The following is a 25,801-nucleotide window of genomic DNA, read 5'->3' on the forward strand; positions in this document are numbered from 1 at the left end:
ATGAGGACAACTGCCCTGAGAATAAAACAAAACAATATAAATTAACAGCAGCAATCAAACAGAGCTCCAATTCCGGTCTTGTTACTCTTACTACTTATATAGTGCTAGGCAAACCCCTTAACTCCTTCATTTTCTAAATGAGAAAGTTAGAATAGATAAAGTTTATGATGTGTTTATATCTAGGAATTGTGTTTGCTGTATTACAGTGCATTGTTTGCTTCAAATATATATTCATTAATCCAAAGTACTTCAGAATGCTAGGAACAGGCCCCAAGTGTGTCCATGGAACGCTTCATGGATGAAGCCATATGTAGCATTTAAACTGATCTGATTTTTGAGGATCAGAACTCCTTTGAACCCTAGTGTTAACTTTCTTCTATTATGTATTGCTGTATTAATATATGGCAGTAGTTATTATGCAAAGACAATAACGGGGCTTATAAGTCTTTTGATTACTTACAACATCACTGAAATGGATGAAAATACACTTAACATACATTCAGTAATGGTGATTTCATCACTGATAACAATGTGAGTTGAAAATAAATCAAGTTCATTTTGGCAAGAATGATTATTTTTGTGTGTAGTGTCTCTTGAAGACTTCTATAAAACCAAATACAACGAAATGCCATGTCAATGCCCAGAGATTTTCTACAAGACAAGCAATTCAAAATGCCTTACTCCTTATATAATCCATTTTCTCACTGGTAGAACTTAAGAGATGTGAAGAGGTAAATAATTGTGGAAGGTCAGGTCTTCATGCTGTTCATGTTTCAAAATTCTAAAACAAAAGTACTCTCTTTAGAAAGTGTACAATTTTAAATAATTTAAATTGGAAATACATGAACCTGTGTGTGTAATTTGTTGTTTTGCATTGTTTCCTTTCTTCATTCACTAATCTGCTGAAAGATATTTACTAACAGAAGAGTATTTGTCTGTTTGATTTTGCTTTCAAAACAGCTAGAAGAGGATTTTACATCTGGCAATCTTCTTTACGTTACCTATACATAAGAATGAATGCAAGTATAATAAATAAAATTTGCCTTTTAAAAAAGCTAGTTGTAAGACAAATAATGTTGCTTCCAAAAAAAATTGATTGTTAAATAATATAAGTATCAATGAGATCATTCTTCATGTGGCTGCCAGATATAAGACCACTCCTCCTGAGTAAGTCTTTTAATTGTATCTTATTTTACAATAAAAGCTTGTCCTTTTATGATACCCCATCTTCTTCATAGAAGTGCTCTACAGGGAAAAGAAATAGAGAAGAATCCTCAAATTCACTGTAAAACCATTTCTTAACTGCCAGGAGATTCAGCCTTCCCTTCCCAAATAGTTATCATTTGTATACACATGGGCGATTTTCTTTTTATGTAGAAAACAATCTCCTAAAATAATCTTGCAGAAACTCATATATGGGGAACTTTGGTGATCTGTCTTTGGATATTTGTGTTTATTTTTATTAAAAAATAAACAATTTATGGCAAAACAATTATTCAAGTTGGTAGGATTCCTCTTTTTAAAAAGTGCTGTTGATTACATACCTATTAGCTATCATAAAATAATGAAAAATGCAAAATAAATTACAGATATATTGAGATGACCTACTACATCTTCATTAGGTCTCTCTCTGTCTCTCTCACCTGTGTTTGTATGTGTGTATATGTGTGTGTGTATTTGTACATACATATACATATAATATATGGAAGGGCATACAGGAGAGAATAAGCCATTAGTTTTAAAAGTGGCAATTTAATGACAAAGGGATGCTTGTGTCACATTCTTTAATCCTGAATCAAGGATTAAGCCTTTTTAATTAATTGAGCAAAGGCATTCAGGCAGCTTAAGGCAGCTTAGATGGTGCTGCAGTTTATTTAATATTATAGCAGCAAGGAGGAGCTTTCTCTCCTCCGTAATATAAGAGATTCTTTCAAAGAGGGTAACATCACTGATATAATTCTTTCTTATAGAGAGGAAAATTTCCATCCCATTGATAGAGATAAATGAAAGATATTGGAAGAACACTTTTATAAATATACAGTAAGTAATTTCATGTAATTTAGTAAAAAAAGATTTGTTAAATAAGTATTCATACAACCAATATCAAATAAATTGACTTAAATTAAAAAGATTTATCTAGCATGATTGTACATTACTACCACTATATAACAAAATTTCATTTTTTGGACATGAATCATAAATTGCATTGATGTGAAATGGCCAAAGTGTAACTTCTGTTTAAATCAAGAAACAAAGCTAAGATAATTAAAAGTCTCTCTCTCTATATATATATATACATATACATATTTTTTTTTAAAGGCCAGGTTCAGGTGAATAATGCTGAGGATACTGAAAGAGGAATTGGAATTCTGAATCTGTTAATTAGCTGCTGAAAGAGACCAAATTGGTTGCTTAAGTAAACAATCAGACAAGGAGTATAATAAAAGTTGTTCTTTAGTGGGAAGGAGAAGAAATTGGAAATTCAGGTCAAATAATCAAGTTTCTGAGAAAGTCTCACAGATCACAAAGAATTAGAGACCATTATTATCTTTCTCAACTCTCAACAACCAGTAGGAAAACAAATTCCACAACGGGTTGTGAATGAAACATTTAAACCGTTAACATCTCTTGCTTTTGGAAACAATTGTAATTTCGATGTCAGTTTTAAGTTATATCCAGAATAAGGATTGTACTTTGGTTTTGGGGATATGGCTTCTTAAACAACTTTGTTCCTCTTCATTATAAGTTAAAGAGTGAACATTATTACTTTAGGCAATTAACGACAAATAAAGATTAAAGAAACATTTCCCCCATCCCTAAGAAAAGAATGTTTTTGAGGGCATGTCTCTGTCTGCATTCATGGATCCATTCCAAGGGTCCTCCAGGCATGGAAATATCTTAAGTCTTCCTAATACCTCTATGTACCTGATTAGAATTAGAAAATATTGGCAGATACTCGACTGAGTAAAAGAAGTGCAATAACATGAATTCTGGCCTTTATTTGTTCTTCTCTTGAGAATGTAATTTTTAAAATAATATTTTGGAGATTTTACTATTTACCATGCGGAATATTTTTTAGTAGATAAATATCAAGCATTTCATATGCACACACATTTTCTCTTAGAAATTATTACTTAAAGAATTTCCACCTTCGTGCTTCCAAACTTTGGAAGCTAATGAAGAAATTTGGTTTTCAGTAAACCTTTTAATACATAACTCTTGATTGATTTCCATTAATATATACAATAATTTAAAGAAAAAAGCTCATGATATGATTTTACATTACTCATAATTAGTCTTCATACCATGCAGCACAGCCCATATTGTTTTTATCAACCAGAAGGTTTCTCATTAAAAGTAAAATAAATAATGTATATTCTGCCTTTAGAGCAAAGTTGGATATTAAAAGCCAAAATATTTAATAGACCATTTAGGAATCACTGAAATATTGTTGAGTAAATTGAAGGGAGTACTTCCTTATGGAAAATGTGTTGCTTCATAGCCCAGTGCATGAGTTTGTGTGGTGTTCAGAAAACATTCCCAGATTACCTTGATTAATTTCACTTTGTCTTGTGAAAGCGTGCAGGTATGATTGATTCACTGATTCTATAATTAGAAAGGATAGAAATAAAACATTTCCTTTTGGATTGCATCAGAAAATGATTTTCTTGAAAGGGAAAACTGCTAGACATATTTTAAATTTAGCTTCCTGTTAATCATACCAAAAATTAAATAGCCTGTTTCATACCATGAACAAGGTACTTCTTGTGTAAACAACAAATAGAAACCTCCCATAGTGTGTATATGTCAGTATGTTTGTGTGTATGTATGTTAATCCTAACGGATTGCATGACAAGTAAAGCATGACAAGTAAAGCTAATTTAAGAACGCACATTTAAAAAATAGAGTTTTCATTTTAGTTTTATTGTAGTGAGTAGTATTTTTAATTTTCTTGAAAGGCACCCAAGAATAATTACTTTTGTGAACCAAAAATATATAAAACTGTACAGAATAAATATTTCATAGAAATCTAACTATACCTTCTTGTAAAATAAAGCTACATTGTCCCTCTCTTGAGGCAACTTAAACCACTTACCTTTAGAAGTGCCTTTTGCTACTGATTTATGGCATCTATCAATATACATCAATAAAAATAAAATAATTTTTCCTATTTACTTTACAACTGTGAATTACTTGCCACAAGAAATGTATTTCTATCATGGTCATTCAAATTTACAAAGAATTAAGCCTATGAAATAAAGCAAACCCAATAGATTCTCTAGTCATATTTACAGCAGAATCTCAGTAGCATTTTTAAAATATCCCTAGAAGAAGAATTAAACTTTGAACATAAATGACATACTTTAGTTCACAGCAGCACTGACATTAAAATTATCTACACAAAATGTGTAGAAAACCCCCCAAAATATGTTTATTTATTCCACCTGAACTATTAATCATTTTAACTTTTTAAACTTAGAATGCATGAGAGTGGCATTTGTTTAAGCTCAAATGCTCAAAGTTTTGAGCCATCCATGATCTATGTAATTACAACCTTTATATTTTTTCTTCACTGTTTGTAATTTATAATTGTCATGTTCCAGTTTCTTTTGCATTTATTCCAAGAAAGTTAGGTATGTTTGACAATATACATTTTTGAAGTACATACTGGTTATAAACAATGTATTCCTTACGTATTATAACTACATATACAGGTATGGTTTTTAAATGATGAAATCCAATTGTAATTAATCTATAGGGAAAGCAATTCAAGAAAATTCGGGATACTTAAATGTTCAACCTTTTTAGATGTGCAAGAGGACTCCTATGAGACACTTTTCAGTATATGGAGAAATATTACTATAACCCTTGAATGATTTACATGCAAGGATTTATTTTATTTGGGACAGACTAAATTGCCTGAAGATAATGCCATGGCTTCTCCCAATGATCCCTGAGTTTATTTTTCTTCCTTTTTTTTCCCCATAGTTTACTACTGTGCTTAAGTTCTGATTGATGACACACTCATGTAAGGCACTTATTTACAAGGTATGGACTTAAAACAGAATCACAGCATTTCTGTGAAAGCCCTCAAACTCTCCATCTATGTTTGCTGCTCCAGGACTTCTAAATAGTCAGGTTCAGCATGTAAATTAGCTTTGAGTTCAAAATACTCATTTTTCGTCTGTTCCACTAATACCTTCCTTGGACATGAGTACATTAATGTTTCCATTAATTTCAGTTCTTCATGGGCTCCTGGATAATGTGCCTCCATATCAGGCTGGAGCTGAGCAATGTTTTTCCTTAGGTATTCTGTGATTCCCAGTTGCTGAAGTTCCCTTTCTTTTTCTAAAATGTTTCTATACAATGAACTGGCATCTTGGAAGGATAAAAATTCTGTTGATTGGTTCATGGTTTTGTATTTCATATTGGATCCTGTGAGTGGTGAATGATTTTCCCGTTCCAAAAGACTTCTTTGGAGATGTTTTGCATCACTTCCTTCTTTCTCATTCCTCTCTTCTTCCTCTTCCAAGTGCTTTGGACCAAAGGAGGGACTTCTATAGACATGAACCATGGGGCTCACCATGTGCTGTTCATAGAGAGAGGCAGAGGGTCTTTCAGTAGTGTGATGAGTGGTTTTATGGCCATACATGCTGTACTGAAGATGCACAGGACTGTTGTCCCTCATTTGCTCATCTACTTGTTTCTTTTTGTATCTTCTCCTGCGGTGAAGAACGAGAACCACTATCCCTGCAGCACAGAACACAATAGTGATGAACACAATCAGAAGTCCCAATATTAGAACAGACAGTGGCACAGCGTCTGTAAGAGATCGTAAAATAGTATCGGCCGTATTCGTTGTTGTTGTAGGAGTGGTTACAATAATGTAACCAGTCTGTGTTGGCATGGATGGGTTATTTACTAAACCTGGACAGAGAAGTTCACTATTTAGGGCTTTTAATTCCTTTTTGTCAAGATGCCCAGGAGAAGTGCAGAGGATGTCATCTGTCACTGTGTTCTTGCTTAACTTCTGTATCCATTGTTGCAGTCCAACCAGGTCACAGGAGCAGTCCCAGGGGTTATCCTCAAGGTCAATCTGGGTTAGTAAATCAAGATCATCCAAAATATTACTTACAGGTAGATGGGTAAACTGGTTTGTTTTAAGATTTACCTTAGTTAGAGGAACCCCTGAAAAAATATGTGGTGGCAAAACTTGGAGGAGGTTGTTATTTAAGTAGAGGACTTTAAGTTTAGGCATTGGATTAAATGTTCCTGGCAGTATTTCCTTAATGGCATTGTATTCAAGATATAAGTATTCAAGATTGTGGAGGCCAAGGAACATGCCTTTACTTAATTTGGTCAGATGGTTACCATTTAGATAGAGCTTTTGTAATCTCGTTAGGTTCATAAATGATCCTTCTTCAAGAACTTCAATACGATTGTTTCCCAAGTGAAGCATTTCCAAAGTGAAATATTCCACTAGATCAGACTTCATTAAACTATGAATAATATTTCCCGCTAGAATGAGCTTTCTAGGATTTTGTGGAGGAGGTCTCAGATCTGATAAGCTTTCAATGTTGCGCTCCTGACAATGTATTAGAAGTCCTGATGGGGATAGGATTTTGCAGTTACAAGGAATAGGGCAGTAAGGTCCTGGAAGTTGAGTGGATGGCTTTGTAATATAAGGTATCAAACGTGGTGCTTTGGTGGGTGGTTTTAGAATGGATGTGGTCTTAGTTGACATGCGACTATCATTTATTGAAGATGTTGCTGCCAAATGTAATGATCCTGAAGGATCCTCATGTTCTTCATACACTGGTGGAGTAGGGCAAATAGATTCCTTCTTCAGTCTACTGAGTATACTTCCTTTAAAAAATGGAGGGCTATTGCAGACAACATCACCAATTATAGACTGCGGAGGCATGTTCTCCAACCAAGTTTTTAACTGCAGTAAGTCACAATTGCAGGCCCATTTATTGTCCTCCAACTGAAGATCCAATATTCGGCCAATGTGTTCGAGAAAACCAACATAAGGCAAAGTTTGTAACTGATTTCCACGAAGATCTAGATGGGTTAAAGGAACAAATCGGAAGATGTTGGGAGGAAGACTCTCAATAGCATTGTCATTTAAAATTAACACTTTGAGTCTGTTGAGCTTGCTAAAGGCACTTGGTTCAATCACTGTGATAAAATTGTTATCGGCTTGCAGGAATTCCAGGTTTTCCAGTCCATGGAAAGTATCCTCTTTAAGAATTTCTAAAGAATTGTGATTAATATGAAGTTGCTTAAGGAGGCCAAGGCCATTAAATGCACCTATTTCAATATCTGCAATATTGTTAAATCCAAGGTGTATTGAAATAGCATTGGTAAGCCCAGAAAAGTCATTTGTGTGAAGCATTGTCAAGCCATTATTTAATAAGCTTAGTTGGAAAGGTCGTGATGGTGGCACACTTATTTCAGATACCGTCTTGATACCTTTTTCTTCACAATTTATTAGCATTGTGCCATCTTTTTCCTCACAATTGCAAAGAGAATCACAAGAGCTTCTGGCTGAGAACACTGGAGTTTGGGACTGTAAAGATACACAGGCAAGGAGAGATGAATAAAAGAGATGAATCCACAGCTTCATGTTGTTATGTGATGAAATCCGATTCTGTAAAATAAAACGCAATAGCAAGGGACTTTAGTGGGCAGAACTGGGGAGGAGATGAAGCTGACAGTTTCAAAATAATAGGTCTTTCTCCAAAAAGCAAATGGCTGACTACCATGAAAATATGGGTACCTTGCTGCATTTACATCGTTTTTTCTTTTTTTTTTCTTCCTAATACTCAGACAGGCAAGTCTGGCTGACTTTTAACTTGCATTGTGGTCAAAATATAAAATTTAGGTCAAGGGGAATTTAAAATATTGTACCATAATTTATGTTCACATCTGATGAATAACCTGCATTTTAACAGATGAGAGAGGTGCTGCCTTAGAGCATTGATACTTTGCTATGATGCAGAGTTACATATTTGAAAACTTTTTTTTTTTTAACCTTAAGGTACATAAATTTAAGGCTGGAGGATTATCGTATAAGACAAATACAAATATGTAGTTGCTAGCCATAAGCATAGAGAACTGTAGGGAATGTAAAAAATGATAAAAAGAGTGTATGTGTGCATATGTGTATGTGTATATACATGTCCGCATGTAGCATGCCTTGTCTTTCTTTATATTGTTGAACTGTGTGTCACACAATAATATCTAATAACTGTGTCTGTGTTTTGACTTGCTTTGGTTTTGGCTTAAAATTACATATATAGTATATATATGTGTGTGTGTGTATATATATATATATTTACACACACTAATTTTATTGTTTATTTTGAAAACGCTGAGGAAAATGTGTCTTTGATCAGGTAATAAAGTATAGTACAATAAGAACTCTTTTAATTGTTCAATCTAGGGCAGTTTGTATAAGCGTAATAGTATCAGATATATACACTTAAGAGTGACCATTAAAATTTCACTTAAATCCTTATATTTAATATTGAATTTCTAGAAGCAGCATATTTCTTACTGCTTTTTAATTATGTTATAGATGAGGTTGAAATAATAAAAACAAAAGAAGAATGATTAATCTTTAACACACGTTTCAGGCTGTTGTAGAAGAATAAACAATGCTTCATCTAAACTTCTAGCAAATGACTTCCTAATGAGGTTTTGAAACAGTCTTTAGGGCATCTAATGTCATCACATAATTAAGCAGCTGGTCTCCTTGATTATAAGACTTAAAGTCACGAACAATGAAGTCTGAAACAAACTGTATCATATTAAACTTTTTGATGGTGTTTCAAATTTGGTAAAAGAAAAAAAGGATGGTTCAGAATAACGTCATGTATTCCAATCCTGAAACATGTAACAAATGCATCTGAAACAGCAATTCTTAAAAAGGTTTTGTCCTTTAAATGACAGTTATGCAAGGTAAACATTTACAGCTCTAATGATATCTAATTTTATTTCCTTCATTTAAATATTATACTTTAAATTTATATAAACTAAATTTTAATATAAACACCACATCTTATGACTATTCAACTTTTCAAAACAGTAATCAGTTTTCATTTTTGTTGTTCAAAATGTGAACAGTAACTGAATCAAATTAAAATTCACAATCAGGTAAAACATACCAGAACCCAATCAACCATCCTGAAAGTAAACTTTCATTTCCTGAAAACATAGTGTTTTATTGAAAACACATATAGTACAAAGTTCCTGAAAGGCAAAAGACAACTAAAGAAACAAAACAACATACTGTGTTTCTATGTGAAGAGAAAGTTAGAAGACTTCATTTTTCTCTAGGGAAATAGTTTGATTTTAAACAGCTTTGTGAGCTGAGGTTATAAACAAGCAGCATGTAATTGGAGTCTTCAACTTGTGGATTAGCTTCCACAAACACTAAAAGTACTTATTCATAAATTACCAAGAGATAATAAGATTTATTTCACCAGGTATAGCATCAGAGAAAATAGCAAATAATTCTTCAGTGATAAACTCTTGTTATTTTTTAAATCCTATATTAATTTTGTGCTCTTCAAAATGTGCTAGGAAACAGTTTCTAATCTCTTCAGAAACACACACAAATGTGAAAAGTGGTTCTCTACTGACAATAACCGATACAGTGGTAAAGAGGTCAGAAGATACTCATTGACATATTTTCTGAGAATACATATTTTCAAGTCAGAAAATAATATAAGTAGCATACAAAGTGCAAAGAATTATTCAATATTCTGCTTATATTTGCAATTCAACATTCACATTTGGAAGCGATCCTTCAGAAAGCATACATATTTAGTTTCTAACAACAAACTGCATGTTGTAAAAGAAATAGTGGAATATTATATTTGTTCTTCTCTACAGCCAGCTGTTAGACTAAATGTCTGCTGCTCAGAGAATACAGGCATCTGCTACAGTGTTAGTTGTGCCAGTAAGCAAGAATGAAATTGAGTATCCTTTAATGCAAAGTTGTTTATTTAAAGGAGGCGAACATACAAATTCAATCACTTTACTATAATGCAAAAATAAGTATAAGAAAAGCCTGGAAACATTCATCTTACCTGTAAAGCAGAGACTCTTCCTGACGTTATCTGTAACGCACAGCTGGAAGAGGTGTTCAAAGTAATTCAGTTCCTTTATTAAAAAAGAAAACACCAACCACTGCGTACTTTCTTCTCAAATATCACTTTTTGTCAAGTCCCATAGGTTCATAAAGTTAAAACCTCTGGTCAAAGATAGAATACTGAGCAATTCATTGAAAATATTTCAAGCAGAGTGCATACTAGAGCATCCTGAAGCAATTGTCCCTTTTTCCCTCAATTAAAATTCACAGCATACTTCCCAGCTATGCTGACTTTTTTGCATATAGTTAACCATTTGCAAGCTGCTGAATGCAGTAAGTAAACAAGATGTTTAACAGAGCTGGGATTGATCACTCTTGCTTTCTTAGTTTGTAGATCCAAGCTGCAGCAATGTTCTCCTTCCTCCTTTTCTAGTATTTCTTGTTAGCTCAGTTTGTTATTAGTCAGATTGCCAAGGGCTGGGAGGTAGGCGTAAATAAAGAGACTTCTTGGCTTTTGACTCAGCCTGTAAGCCCTTCCCCATCAGAGCGTTTTAATCTGCCAGTGTCATATAACACACGAGACAGCTCCACCTTGGGACTGCTCAACTCCTCCTCTTTCTGCAAATGGTCTTTCCACTCCCTTTCAATAACAAATACAGTGCAAGTGAATTTTGATGGAAATAATAACACGTCATTTTAAATGTTTAATAGTACATTGTGTTATTATAGCCAGCTAAATAATACATTATGTTAAATTCTCAACTAACACTGTTCTGTAGTGTTCACACACATGTGTGCAGGAAACACAAGAATGCTGCCTATAGAGTAGTCGCCTCTTTTTTTTAAAAAAATCTGGTATTTATAGTTGAAATTGTGCACTCACTAGATTGTAAAATGTTAACACGAACAGCTTCCCTGCAATATTTGTATTTTTGTATTCACTATTTAACTTTTTTAAAGCCTTATATTAGGGACTCTAAGTTTTTACTTCATTATTTCTTTCCCTAGAGCTAATATTCAATAATTAAACTTAGAAATGAAGCTCTTCCAGTTATTTTAATATATTTATTTCAAAGAAAAGCATAATTATTTAAAAATATATTTAAAAATACTTAAACACAAAATAATTATCATTGATCAAGTTCTGTTTATCACTTTCAAAAATATAAAATCATATCTTTACAGATAAAATGAAACAAGTAAAATACATAGATATTACAATAACCTGATTTCTACAGTGCTAGCTCAGAGAGAATTTATTCTTAATAGGTTATATCTTAAAAGTTGCATGTTTCTTCAACTCTTAAAAGTTTCTGAATCATCACTATTATTACTCTTAATTGTCAGATTCCTTATTCCTCAAAAAGCCTGTAGTTTAAAAAATTATTCTTCTTGTCTACCTTCCTGAACTTTTTAACATCCCAAGTGCATATACTAGATGCTGTCTTTTATTTGTTTATTTTGTTTAGAATAAACACAGATTCTAGTGGCCTTCTATGTAATAGTAGGTGTCATTTCAGAAAGTGCTATTTTTAAAAAGGAGAGTTGATACAGTTTAAATCATCAAAATAAAAGAATATCACATTATTATTTAATGATATACACTTAGATTCATATAGTTTTATAGTCTCAGGGTGGTATATTTGCTCTAAAAATATAAGGGCTCTGTGGGAATTTTCAATATTCTCACTTTCCTTTATATTTCCCAGTAATTAAGTTTCTCATTTATTTTAATGGCATTTTATGCTTTAACATGGAAGAGAGATGATGATACAGAGGAGGTTGGAAAATAGAGTAAAAATTAAAAAATAAGAGAATGAAGAGTATAAGTGAAATTAAGTATGATTAATTAGTCTTTTCCTCAATTTCCTGCTAGCTGCTAGCCAAATTAACTAAATCAAGGTAATGATTTAGATAGATAGTTAGAAATTAGAATTTTAATCAATAAAAAATGAAGGGGCAAGAATAATTTCCCTCCCAACTCTGTAGTTCTAATTCTCCACATGCATTCCTTTAGGTTTTGAAGTCAAGTGCATAGGAGGAATATTCTAGTAGCATAGTATGTGGGGCAAAATTTTTCAAGCCTACATGTGGAGAAATGAAAGTAATTTCTTTGTAGATTGACACATGTTTTTCTCATGTCCTTCAATTTGATCATATATCTATTTTATCCATCACATACGCATAGCAGAAATTTGAAATTTTTTCATCATGAATTCCTTTCCTACATAATGCACCTTGTCTTTTTAGTGCATAAATTACTTGCCAATTGCAATAATTGCTGGTCAATTCCCCACAATGGTAAGGGAGAGAAGTATTGACTAAAAATACTTTTTAAAAAATTATTCACTTATTCTATAAGTTTTCATTGGGAATAGAAAACTAGAAAAATAATTATTTGAGGAGCAATCTATAACTTTTAATTTAAAGTGGTAATGTTGATAGTGAATTACTCAGCATTATCTCAGACTTAGTTAAAATGTACACTAGCACATCTGAAAAGATTGTAGACAAGTCTGCTGTTCTCTAGGTTTTTTTTTTTCACTGTAATTCTTCAGTCATTATATCAAATCAGTAATGTAGTCATTCTTTCCAAAATGTTTATTATGGCAGGTTACGTGCTAATGATTATTGAACAACATTTATTTTAACAATATTTTTAATTTCCAATTAATCAATGGGAAAGTACTTTCTTAGTGTACTTTTAATAATAAATTCATCACACGATTATAATAAACAATGAATTTTATTTATTTTTCTACCTAATCTATGCCTGTTCCCCAGTAACTTCATATTATTATTATGTATTATTATTATTATTATTATTATTATTATATAGAGAGACAGGGTCTCACTCTGTTATCTAGGCTGGAGTACAGTGGTGCAATCATAGCTCGCAGTAACCTCCAACTCCTAGACTCAAGAGATCCTCCCATCTCAGCCTCATAAGTACCTGGGACTTGGGGCAGGCATTACCATGCCCAGCTGATTCTTTTATTTTTTATGGAGACAGGGGTCTTACCATGTTTCCCAGTCTGTTCTCAAACTCCTGGCCTCAGGTGACCCTCCCATCTCGGCCTCCCACAGTGCTAGGATTAGAGGCTAATTATTAATAATAATAATTTTTTTTGAGACGGAATCTCACTTTGTCACCCAGGCTGGAGTGCAGCGGCACTGTGTTGGCTCACTTCAACCTCCGCTCATGGCTTCACGCAATTCTCCTGCCTCAGCCTCCCGAGTAGCCGGGATAACAGGTGCCCACCACCAATCCTGGCTAATTTTTTAATTAATTATTTTTAATCACAACCTGTAAATTATGTGTTATTGTGACATTTAACAATATCTCTGCTTTCACAGTGTGTATTTCTAAAGGGCCAACATGAAAGTATTATAATTGCATTGAAGAAAACCAAGCAGTCGGAAGAAATAAACCTATCTCTGTTATTAATTTTAGAGCAGCAGCCTACAATCAGCATATTTTATTGTGCATGAGGACATAGGAAGTGAAGGCCTTCCCTCCCTCCTTTCATGGATGCGGGGAGATCACCTTAATATCCAATGACCTGAAAGACCAGGTGGTAGAATGTTTTATGAAATTTGTTAAACCAATAATGTGTATGGTACAAATAGAATGAAAACACCAAGAATGAGCACTGGAAAAAGAAAAGAAAAGAGTAAAACAATGAGATTTATTCATTCTAAGTAGGACCAGCTCCACCTCAGAGTGGGGTGGCTTTCCACCTTTTTCAGTGTCACATTTAAGAGGTAAAGTGAAGACATGTGTGATTGAGTTTAATTCAAAAATCCGAAAGGCTTGCAGGGAGAGAACGTTATACCATCTGTGTTGTAGACTGAGGCATATTTCAATACTCTGAAGTTAGAAAGTATGAAATTTGGTGATTTGGGGAGGATGCTAATACCATAGGGAATTTTAAATATTAGCTAGTCATTTTGCTGTTTGAAAAAATAATCTTAACTCAGTTTCACTTTTTACATACTTATATGATTGTTTTGAAAGGAATATTAAACACATTATTGGGAAACAGATATTATTGTGGGCTGTGCTGTCTTTGTACTGTCAGGGAATTACACTGAAACTCATGATAATGCTACTAAAATAAAATATTACAAACACTTATAAATAACACATAAATGCACAGTCTTCAGAGACCCTGATATACTAATTTTACAAACTTTTAAAAAATTATGTTTCTCATTTTCCATTCCACCAAAAGTTTTCTTTACGTTTGTATATACCTTTTGAGAAGTGTCTTTGTTTCATTAAGAAATTTAAAAATGCAAAATAAATAAGGAAAAATAAAATTCACTAGCAATTCCATAGCTTAAATTTAACTCAAATGTTTATTTTATATTTCCATTCTCTTTATTGTATACACATGTAATCATTTTTATAAAATGAGAAAATAATATTTAAAAAGAACAATGAGTAAAGTCAACCTAAATACAGAATTGACTTATTTACATAAATCCAATTCATAGAAAATAATAATAAAAGAATGTTGCCTTTCATCTTTCAAAATTGTATGCTACACAATTTTCAAATTATGAACCCAGGGTGTTCTTTCATGTTTCACTGAAAGAGGACGAAAACACTTTCTAAACATTACTTTTTCTTGTGCCTAAGAATAAGAGTTTAATTATTATGGATATCTTGACTTGCGATAACAACATACAATTAAACTAAGGGACTAAGTTTTAGATGATGAAGAATAGAAAATCTTCCTAACTTTTGCAATATACACACATCTGTAGATAAGAATGTCATTGGTACAATGTTCATCATGTTTGACTTATCTCCATGAAAAGTCATGTGTCTTGGAGGAAATGTATAAGATAGATATAATATTTTATGGATATATCATAGATAAGACAAGAAAAAAGGCCGGGCGCGGTGGCTCAAGCCTGTAATCCCAGCACTTTGGGAGGCCGAGACGGGCGGATCACAAGGTCAGGAGATCGAGACCATCCTGGCTAACACGGTGAAACCCCGTCTCTACTAAAAATACAAAAACTAGCCGGGCGAGGTGGCGGGCGCCTGTAGTCCCAGCTACTTGGGAGGCTGAGGCAGGAGAATGGCGTAAACCCAGGAGGCGGAGCTTGCAGTGAGCTGAGATCTGGCCACTGCACTCCAGTCCGGGCGACAGAGCGAGACTCCGCCTCAAAAAAAAAAAAAGACAAGAAAAAACACTATGGAAATACAGAGGAAGAAGCGATTAAGTAAGTCACTTTGGAGAATTTGAGGAAGGTCTCACCATGAAGATGACATTGAACTGGATGGATGTTTAGGAAACTTGCCTTTTGCATTGTGCCTTTAGCAAGAAGTTTGATTTGTTATGTAAGTCTTAGGTTTCCTCCATACTGAATTTGACCTAATAGCAAAGGTATACAACTGATAAAGGGAGTGCTTTATTCTAAGAGAAGTTTTGTAATCAAAACTTCCTCTTGGTGATTTGAATTCAATGAACACAAAGGAATTCTCTAATACCCTCGTTTAACCTGGCAAAACCTAAAAGAAAACAAAACAATAACTTTCCTCTGAAAGCTTAAACTATGAACAGTCTGTCTTCATATAAATCCTATTGAAAAATTTCATAACAATTCCTACTTCAAATGGAGGACTAAGCAAACTTAAAAAATACGTGAAAAATAAACCAAAAAATGTGAATAAATGTTTTCATGATGCGTCATGAACAAAGTGCAAGATGGCAAGGTGCATTGGAATAATGCTAGACTGTGAGTTATTCCGACTGTAGGGAGACACTCTAAGGAAGGGCTTATGTTTACTTCATATTTTTTCTCCATAGCACTATAGTGTGTGTTGCACATAGAAAACAAGTCAAATAAGGTTTTTTTGGTTTCTTTTTTGTATGTTCTCACCACTGTGTAATCTTAGGATAGTTACTTCCTTGTTCTTCAAGAATGTATTTTGACAGATTTTTGTCACCCATATAACTAAATATTATGGATCAAGATTAAAAATTAAAAATAAATAAGGTGATCCCCTGTATATTTCCAAATGTTCTTTGGTAATTGTACTAAGAAAATCTATGCAACTAAATTATTTTATATTCAGATGCTTAATAATAATAGTAGGCAAATCCCACAGAATTAAATATGTGTGATAGATCAGATGCTTGTTGAACAACCTGCAGGACATATTAAATTCCTGGTTGTCTTCCATTGTGCATCACAAATCATACATCACTGCCTCTGCATATCACCCATTGCTGTGTCATTGAAGGATGCAAACTTATTTTAATGGTTATAATCTTAAAAAATTATAATATACAACCATTTTACAAAGAGTCAGTTGTATTTATTTCAACTTATAATAAAGCTGTCAAAATCATGATTATCCATATCAAGCATAGCTAGACAGTTTTTTTTTTTTTTTTACTATTATTTGAGATCATCTCTCTGGAGATCATCTCCACATAGTTCAGTAAATGTAATAACTTTTTAATTTTATATGCACAAATAATACTCAAGAAGATGCTATTCAAAAACTAATTGCTTACTCCACATATTTAATATGAATGTTATTTTTAGACATCAAAAGAAATATCTAAAATGATAAAGAATTTCAATAATGCCAATGACAACCTAAGGTTGATTAGTTGACATGGAAACTTAAATGCCAAACTTTACATTTGTCTGGATAGAAATAAAATACTTTGTTACAACTGCATCTATATGCTATAAAGAAAGTAATTGGTAAGGTACACATTTGCTGAGAAATAGAAGTGCATAGTTCAAGAGATAAATTGGTACATTTTTAAGTTTGTACATTTTGACTTTGTAACAATGAAATTAACGTAAAAAGGCATTTACTGAACTGTTACTGCCATCAATGGATATTATATTAACCTAGATAGTGAATAAATCATTAGTAACAGGTTTTGCTGAATGATATTGGCTTTTTTGTTAGCAGAAATTTTACTGAAAAATTCCAAAATAATATAAGATATAATACACCTTGGTAAATAATATTTTAAGTGTTATATAACTTAGAAACTAACCATTTGCATCATAAATAATTCAGTTAGTTACCAAGAGAAAGTTATTCGTTAAGAATCAGTCTATAGTCAACACACAGAAATACATTTCACTTCTTATATATATACCTACGTGAAAACTTTAGGCGATAAGGATAAATAGGGATATTTTTGTAAATGTAATTATCTTTTTGACGATTTTACTGTATACATCTTACCTCTATCAATCTCCACTATCTCTTCTAGAACAATTTTTCTTTAGAACATTTTTCAAAAGTTTGAGTATCGTGTAAAATAGTATCATGTATATTTTTTGTTGAAGAAAATAAGGGTAGCATTAGCTGTAATTTTCATGTTTCCATATACTGAAATAAGACATAAGCTATTATAATATAATAATACACAAATACTAATACAATTATAATGAAAATCAATAAAATCTATTAACCAAATAGCTGTATGAAGTTATTCCTGTTTAAATGGACAGATTTTGTTTGCTTTTTCACAAGGAAGAGAGGAGAAGTGACCTAGTAACAGTCTATAGGAGGAAAAATAAGATAAAATGTGAATATTTTCTATCAGATTTCCCTGGACAATATAAATCCAAATTCTATCTTTATAAAATATTGATTTGCACTAAGTAGGATTTCAAATTTCTTTATTCAAAAATAGTTTTAACTTTGACGTCACTTGACTACAGAAAAAGAAATACTCTTTTTGTGTCTTTTTTTTGGAGAGGGGACTAATAACAATCAGAGAAGCATTTTTAACTAGCAGTCCCTCATTTTTTCTGGAGCTCTCACGTACTGAATTTAAGAAGTTCCACAGCTTCAAACAATTATTTGATGGCAAAATCATATTTAAAACCTAGCATGTCTTTCTTAAGAAATGAATTGATTCAAAATAGCACTTACCTGCCCTTCTTTTATCTAGAGACACGTCTTCCACAAAATAGGACTAATCTTTGATGTTAGTAGAAATTATTTTTTAAGAATCCTTGATTTGGGTGAAGAAGGAAGGAAGGAAAACAGGGTTTTCAATCTAAAACCAACCTTGAAGATTTGTGTAATATTAATAAGAGTTAAAAGAATCATTAACACCTGCCTTGTTCAAGACATTTTTACTCTTCTAGCACCCCCTAGTGGATTTTTAAAAAATTCTTACCTACTGAAAGAGTTGGATAGTATGTCACTACTGCTCGTTTTACTCTAAATATATAGATTATATGTGTAGTTGTTCTAGTGCCCGATCATAATTATTATTCTGATGTTTTAAAAATAGATTTTTAAGAAACAGTGAACAACTACATTTAACATGATTAGAAGCAAAGTATTACAGACTGAATTTTTAGGAATCATTGACCATCTCTCTGCATGTTCTTACAAAGAATTAAAAGTTTATCTAAAAAAGTAAGAGAGGGAGAGAACATGCTGCAGTTATTAAGCAGAATCAAACTATCCTACATGTTTTTTTTTTGCTTTTTTTAACCTTAGGTATTTAATTAATAACATTAATAAAAATAAGGCGTATATATGTATACCTGTGAGCACTCCACATGCATGTAACCACTGTAGCTAATCTACACATAGTAACCCTTTTATCCTTAAAAGATACCTGTGGGGTAACTACTATTACAATGAGAAAATTGGAGCATATAGAGGTAAGGTAATAAATCTATTGGCACAAAATGAAGAGGCAAAGTCTAGATTTTCAGTGATTCAATTCCTTCTGGCTTCTGAATTTGTTCATTCTGCAGATGACTGCTACTCAGAACAATGGTTTTAATAAGTGGATACAATTTATAGAAATATCAAGTTTTGGTTTTATATATAATAGAAACCAATTTTTAGAAACACTTTTGGTCATCTTTTTCAATAAAAATACTTTTTGAAAACATATCCTATTCAATATGTAAGCATTAATGTCAATTGGGGGCAACCATTGCATCAGCTGAAAATACAAAGATGAATCATTTATATTTTTACACACATTTATAGGATTCATATACGGATGGTCTCCAACCCAGGATAGTTCTTATTATTTTTCAACTTCATGATCATGTGAAAGCCACACACATTCAGGGGAAAGCAGTAGGACACTCTGTTTCTGTGCTGAGCAGAGCCAGTGAACAACAGCTCCCAGCCAACCACCATGATCCTGAGGGTAAACACCTGATACACTACAACAGGGACCCCAAATCCCTGGCCACAGACTCCATCTGTAGCCTGTTAGAAACTGGGCTGCACGGCTCACACCTGTAATCCCAGCACTTTGGGAGGCTGAGGCGGGCAGATCACGAGGTCAGGAGTTCGAGACCGGCATGGCCAACATAGTGAAACCCTGTCTCTATTAAAAATACAAAAAAATAAACTGGGCATGGTGGTGGGCGCCTATAATCCCAGCTACTCGGGAGGCTGAGGCAGGAGAATTGCTTGAACTGGGAGGCGGAGGTTACAGTGAGCGATTGCACCATTGCACTCCAGCCCGGACGACAGTGTGAGATTCCATCTCAAACATAAATAAATAAATAATAAGTAAATAAAATAAAAAAGAAACTGGGCTGCATAGCAGGAGGTGAGTGGTGGGTGAGCCAGGGAAGCTTCATCTGTATTTACATCTGCTCCCCACCACTTGCTTTACCACCTGAGCTCTATCTCCTGTGGGATCAGCTGCAGCATTAGATTTTCATAGGAGCACGAACCCTATTGTGAACTGCGCATGTGAGGAATCTAGGTTGCACACTCCTTGTGAGAATCTAATGCCTGACGACCTGTCACTATCTCCCATCACCACCAAATGAGACCATCTAGTTGCAGGAAAACAATCTCAGGGCTCTCACTGATTATACATTATGGTGAGTTGTACAATTATTTAATTATATATTACAAGGTAATAATAACAGAAATAAAGAGCACAATAAATGTAACGGGCTTGAATCATCCCAAAAACTTCACCACTGCCCCACTGGCCCATGGAAAAATTGTCTTCTACAATTTGTCCCTGATGCTAAAAATGTTGGGGACTGCTGCTCTATAATGGACTATGTTGACAGATGATTTTGCCCAACTGTAGGCTGATTTAAGTGTTCTGAGTATGCATAAAGTAGGGTATGCTACATATTCAGTAGATTAAACGTATTAAATGCATTTTTGACTTATGATGTTTTCAACTTATGTGGGTTTATCAGGATGTAACTCCATCTTAAATCAAGGAGCACATGTGTATTTAAATATAACGAAAGATAATTATAATTTGTTGAATGATCAGGTACGCATGTAAGTGTCAGTTTCCTCATCAGACTACATTATATTAGTCATCTATATTTCTTGTACTTCTATCTCTGTAGGTGAGAATCAAGCTGCTATAGGACTGACAATAAGAGGAAGTGAGTTTATGTAAGCTCCCACTTTGTTTATTTCAGATATGCCTGAGGAAAGAGCCTCTAGTGCAATACACAGACCAAAAGTCTTAAGAATCAGATTCATGTTCCATGCTCTGAATCTCAGGAGCTCCTTACTCTTCCTTAATTAGGATAGGCCTCAATATTTTATGAGATTTTCCAAGTAGATATGCAATCTTTCCTTTATAATAAAAATGACTCCTTCTGTCTGTGCCATCTCCTTCCTACTCCACAACAGATACAGGTACGTTTCAGTAACTGAAGGGGTGGGCATGCATTAGTCATGTGAATGGGTGTGCACCAGACCCTTGCGATATCTGAAGAACAAACAGGGCAGGATTGAAACAGGAGAGCCTGTGTTCACCAAACATGACAAAGGGCTGTGATTATATCACTTCTTGATCACCCTGCTCTCCATTCTCACAACACACCTAACAACATAATACTTCTTATCCTCCCAAGGATTTAATTTTACTGTCTTTTGTTAAACTCTTAATATATTAAATTTTATATTTTTCTTGGTATTATTATGAATACTAGTTATTACCCTAATTGGTAGTTAGACCACCTGTATTCCTTACTGGTGGTGACCATGTTGTTATTCTTTCACGAAATAAACTTAAACCATAGTGGATCCTCTCCCACACTGTTAATTTCTATTCTTACTGCTTTCAGAAAACCCACATATATCATGCCTTTAAAACAAATGTACAAGTTTGTTAGATGTATGTACAGATTGAGAAAATATGTTCTCAACAATATACGCATAATAATTAGGTTATTAAAATTGTGATTTCTTGTTAGTCTTATACTGAAGTCTTTTTAAATTTTTAGATTTTTTTGTACCTCTTCTAGATAGGTAAAGTAGTTTTGTAGCTAAAAAAGTTATGCAGATTTATGATAATATGAAAATTATTAAAATACTATAAATTTAGAATCCTTACGTTAACATTGATAAATGCAAAAGTACCTGTATATAGACAATTTTGAGGACTCTTTTAAATTGTTATTTGTAATTATTATGGTATATAAGAAACAATTTTATGGGGTACCTGTGATATTTTTGATATAAGCGTATGATGTCTAATGATCAAAGCAGCGTAATTGTGGTGTCCATCACCTCAAGAATTTATTATTTCTTTGTGCTGGAAACATTCCAATCTACATTCTTTAGTTATTTTGAAATACACAATAAATTATTGTTTACTGTAATCACACTAAGCACTGATACATACCTAAAAGTGTTTTAGATGTTATCTTACACTTCTATTATACATAAAGAAATTAAAATTCAGAAAAAGTCAGTTGTTCATAATTACCCCAGAGCTGAAAAGAGAGTCAGTTTCAACGTGAACCTTTGATTTTAGAATTGTTTTATGTGTTGCACTAAACAAAAATGTAAAGAACTTTTGGGAACCATAAAATAAGCAATAAGATCAGTTTCTAACTTATATAAAATGCTTCAAACTCCAGCATTAGACACAGAGATCATAGCTTTATGGGACTGCTTCAACAACTGTCATGATTCTGTATTAACAACTCTAGCTTTCTAACAAATCCATCTGTCAGTCTCTCTGTCTTCTAGAGGTTCTGCTTCTCTGGTTCAAACCAGACTGATAGCTTGGTATAACATGTGATGGTGTACAAATTTTAGTTTATTTAGAGATTGAGGAGAATATATTTTATTTATATATTGATTCATATCTTAATATGAATGCTTAAAATGCTTCATTTTATATAAGTTATATAACATTCAAGAATATATATAGTATACATATGTGTGTGTATCTATATACACATACACACTCATAATCAGGTATATGTTGTCTCCGTACTCATAGTCAGGTAAATTGTTTCTCTTAGTTTATTAGTTTCTCTTTTGGGGGATTGTGAAATTCACAGTATTGTCACCACTTTTTTCATGAATACAATTACATATCATTTGGAAAAGTTCATGGCTCATTTTCACAGCAGTTCTTGCAGGTTGATGTTTCATGACTGATATTGGTAGTCTTGAGCATATTGGTATATACAAATAGCATAAGAATAACTATGATAAGTGTAAACATTAAGTGATAACGTAGTCAATTCTTACTATTTACAGATTCTGTATTTTTGAATTTGCCTAATCACTAAAATGTTTTTGTTACACCCAAATGAATACTCTCACCATTTGCAAATTTCTGCAAGTACAGAACAATAAAAAGCTTGAGTCACCTGATGTGCAAGTTCTCAGCAGAGGTCAAAGAAGGAAGCAACACTGTCTTCTTGTTGCAGTTCTTATATTATAAACACGTATCAATTTCACAGTATAGTTAGTGCTACCTTTTTCACATTTTTCCTGTTTATTGGTGATTTCACTGATTAAAATGTCACGCAAGCATAATGCTAAAGTACTTTCAAATATTCCTAAGCAAAAAAAAAAATTGGCTGGGGGAGGTGGCTCACACCTGTAATCCCAGCACTTTGGGAGGCCGAGTTGGGCAGATCACGAGGTCAGGAGATCGAGACCATCCTGGCTAACACGGTGAATCCCCGACTCTACTAAAAATACAAAAACTAGCCGGGCGCGCCTGTAGTCCCAACTACTCGGGAGGCTGAGGCGGGAGAACGGCATGAACCCGGGAGGTGGAGCTTGCAGCGAGCCGAGATTGTGCCACTGCACTCCAGCCTGGGCGACAGAGCGAGACTACGTCTCAAAAAAGAAAAAAAAAAAAGACAAGGATGTGCCTTAAGGAGAAAAATATACGTGCTAGAGAAAGTTCATTGAAGCATACGTTGTAGTGCTGTTGGCCATGAGTTCAATGTTAATGAATCAAAAATAAACACGAAACAAGGTGCTTTAAAAGAAACACACATAAAACAAGGTTATAGATTTTAAGGATTGATCAGTTGATGAAAGTGCTGTGACCAGAGGCTGGCAGGAACCTAGTCCTCTGTTTCCTCTAGGAGCAATGGTTCAGTATTCCCTGATTCAGTGTTCATGATGACATTATAAAACATAACTACTGCAAATAATGAGAATCAATTACATATTGTAATAAACATATATTGGTGTAACAAATTATACTAGAATGCCACAAATACCAATCACTCATGGGCCTTTTCTTCTAACATGATTAATTTAATAGAGGAATATTGAATATCGAAAATCTTAGAAAATATTTGGAGGCTGGAACTAATTTTTGTTATAGTGGTTAGTTGAGTAAGAGTTGTGGTAAAATTTAAGCATCATAAAAATATTACTAGTTTTAAAAGAAATTATTTATTGGGGCACAAAGCTTTTATGAATACTTGTAGTCCATCTATATCCTTGGAGGCAGCATATGCGATCTAGAAGTTGTTTAAGTGCTTCTGCAAATGGCCTTGAAAAATCAAAGCAGCTATGTGAGTATATGGAACTACTGAACACTGCCCAGAGCAACCAAGTAAGGGATGTGTTGGAGCAAGTGATGAGAAATTTGACAACTTTGCTCGTATCAGCAGTACAAGTTGCCTGAGTTCAGATCATGTATTAGGCACTGACCTCTGGAATGTGTCTGTGGTAGAAACTCTAGGATAGTAGAGTCACCTGCCCCTTGGCTATACTATAATGCCTGATGCCAGGATGGATGAGTGCCAAATTAATAGGTAATTTGTTGGAAGAGTTTGATTTGGTTCATCATTTTGAATACTGATTAAGATAAAGCTATAATTTTATTAATGATCATTGTGTTCTAAACAAATTTTAAAAATTAAAAATATCGTAAATTATTGGAATATATAATGAACTTTTATTAGGTAGTGTGTTTATTTGGCTCTGTGATGAAAGGCCTTGGCTTCTGCAGGACACCCTCATTATTCAGGTCAGAGTCAACAAGAATGAACATGGATTTCAGTGTGTCCTTATAGGGTTCAAGCTCATAATGATTTCCAGCTTCCTTGTGACCTTCTTTTCTGACCGCCTGTTCTGTGAACTTCAAACTCCAGCATTAGACACAGAGATAATAGCTTTACGGGACTGCTTCACCAGCTGTCACAATTCTATAATAACAACTCTATCTTTCTAACAAATCCATCTGTCAGTCTCGCTATGTCTTCTAGAGGTTCTGCTTCTCTGGTTGAAACCAGACTGATAGCTTGGTATAACATGTGATGGTGCGTAAATTTTAGTTTATTTAGATATTGAGGAGAATATATGTTATTTATATATTGATTCATATCTTAATTTTATTACCATACATGCATGGCAACTTATCTCACTTAGCAAGCATTTTATATAGGTGAATCTGAGTTTATTTAGGCATGTATTTTGCATTAATGTACATTCCCATAGCTTATTTAAATATTTAATACAATATTCAAATAAATGGTAAATAAACAATTCATATTTCTGTCTTAACCTAATATGTATGAACAAAGTGAACAACAAATAGCTCTTTGCATCATTTAAATACATGTGAGTTTTATAAACATGTATATATTTGATTTTAAATAAACAGTAGATGATTTCATTATAATCTGAGCCACAGACCATGATAAGATCAACATAATACATTCACTATAAATGTCCTAGATTTTTAATTAGTCTAATTTAACTAGGAAGAATACAAATATCTAATATATTTCAAGTAAATAAATTTGAAAATATATCTCTCTTTTGCTAACTATAATCAGATGTTGATAATGCTTTAATATGTGGGACACTTGAAATAAAAATAGGCAAGTCAAACACTACCATTGGGTTTGTAAATAAAATATTGATCCTTACATATGACAGTGCATATTATCAGAAACAAATTTGTATCTTCTTCTGGAGGACCAATGTTAAAGAAAACATAGGAAATAAATTTATTAATACTGCTTATGGGGTGATGAGTTATTTGTTTTATCCCGATGTATTTGTTCATTTTTATGCTGTTGATAAAGACATACCCGAGACTGTGAAGAAAAAGAGGTTTAACTGTACTTACAGTTCCAAATGGCTTGGGAGGCCTCAAAATCATGGCAGGAGGTGAAAGGCACTTCTTACATGGCAGCGGCAAGAGAAAACCGACAAAGATGCAAAAGCGGAAACCCCTGATCAAACCATCAAATCTCATGAGATTTGTTCACTACCACAAGAACAGTATGGGAAAAACTGCCCCCCATGATTCAAATTATCTCCCACTGGATCCCTCCCACAACACGTAGGAAATAGGGAATTATGGGAGTACAATTCAAGATGAGATTTGGGTGGGGACACAGTCAAACCACACTGCTTGACTAAGGGACAACACCTGCTTTACATTTGGACCAAGGTCA

General features: G+C 33.5%; 1 protein-coding gene across 1 annotated transcript; it reads right to left on the reverse strand.

The window, feature by feature from the left end:
• Positions 1–3,905: 3,905 nt before the first annotated feature.
• On the reverse strand, positions 3,906–10,673 carry SLITRK6 (SLIT and NTRK-like family, member 6). The gene is made up of 2 exons (XM_011940674.1): positions 10,101–10,673; positions 3,906–7,654 (listed from the first exon to the last, which is right to left on the reverse strand). The coding sequence occupies exon 2, from the start codon at positions 7,628–7,630 to the stop codon at positions 5,105–5,107; it is 2,526 nt and encodes an 841-aa protein (XP_011796064.1). The 5' UTR covers positions 7,631–7,654; positions 10,101–10,673; the 3' UTR covers positions 3,906–5,104.
• Positions 10,674–25,801: the final 15,128 nt, after the last annotated feature.

The sequence above is a fragment of the Colobus angolensis genome, unplaced genomic scaffold, assembly GCF_000951035.1.
Source record: "Colobus angolensis palliatus isolate OR3802 unplaced genomic scaffold, Cang.pa_1.0 Scaffold191, whole genome shotgun sequence".
NCBI lineage: Eukaryota > Metazoa > Chordata > Mammalia > Primates > Cercopithecidae > Colobus > Colobus angolensis.

What these genes read in the sequence shown, in the direction of transcription:
- SLITRK6 (XM_011940674.1), bottom strand. Translation starts at nt 7,630, where the DNA reads ATGAAGCTGTGGATTCATCTCTTTTATTCATCTCTCCTTGCCTGTGTA.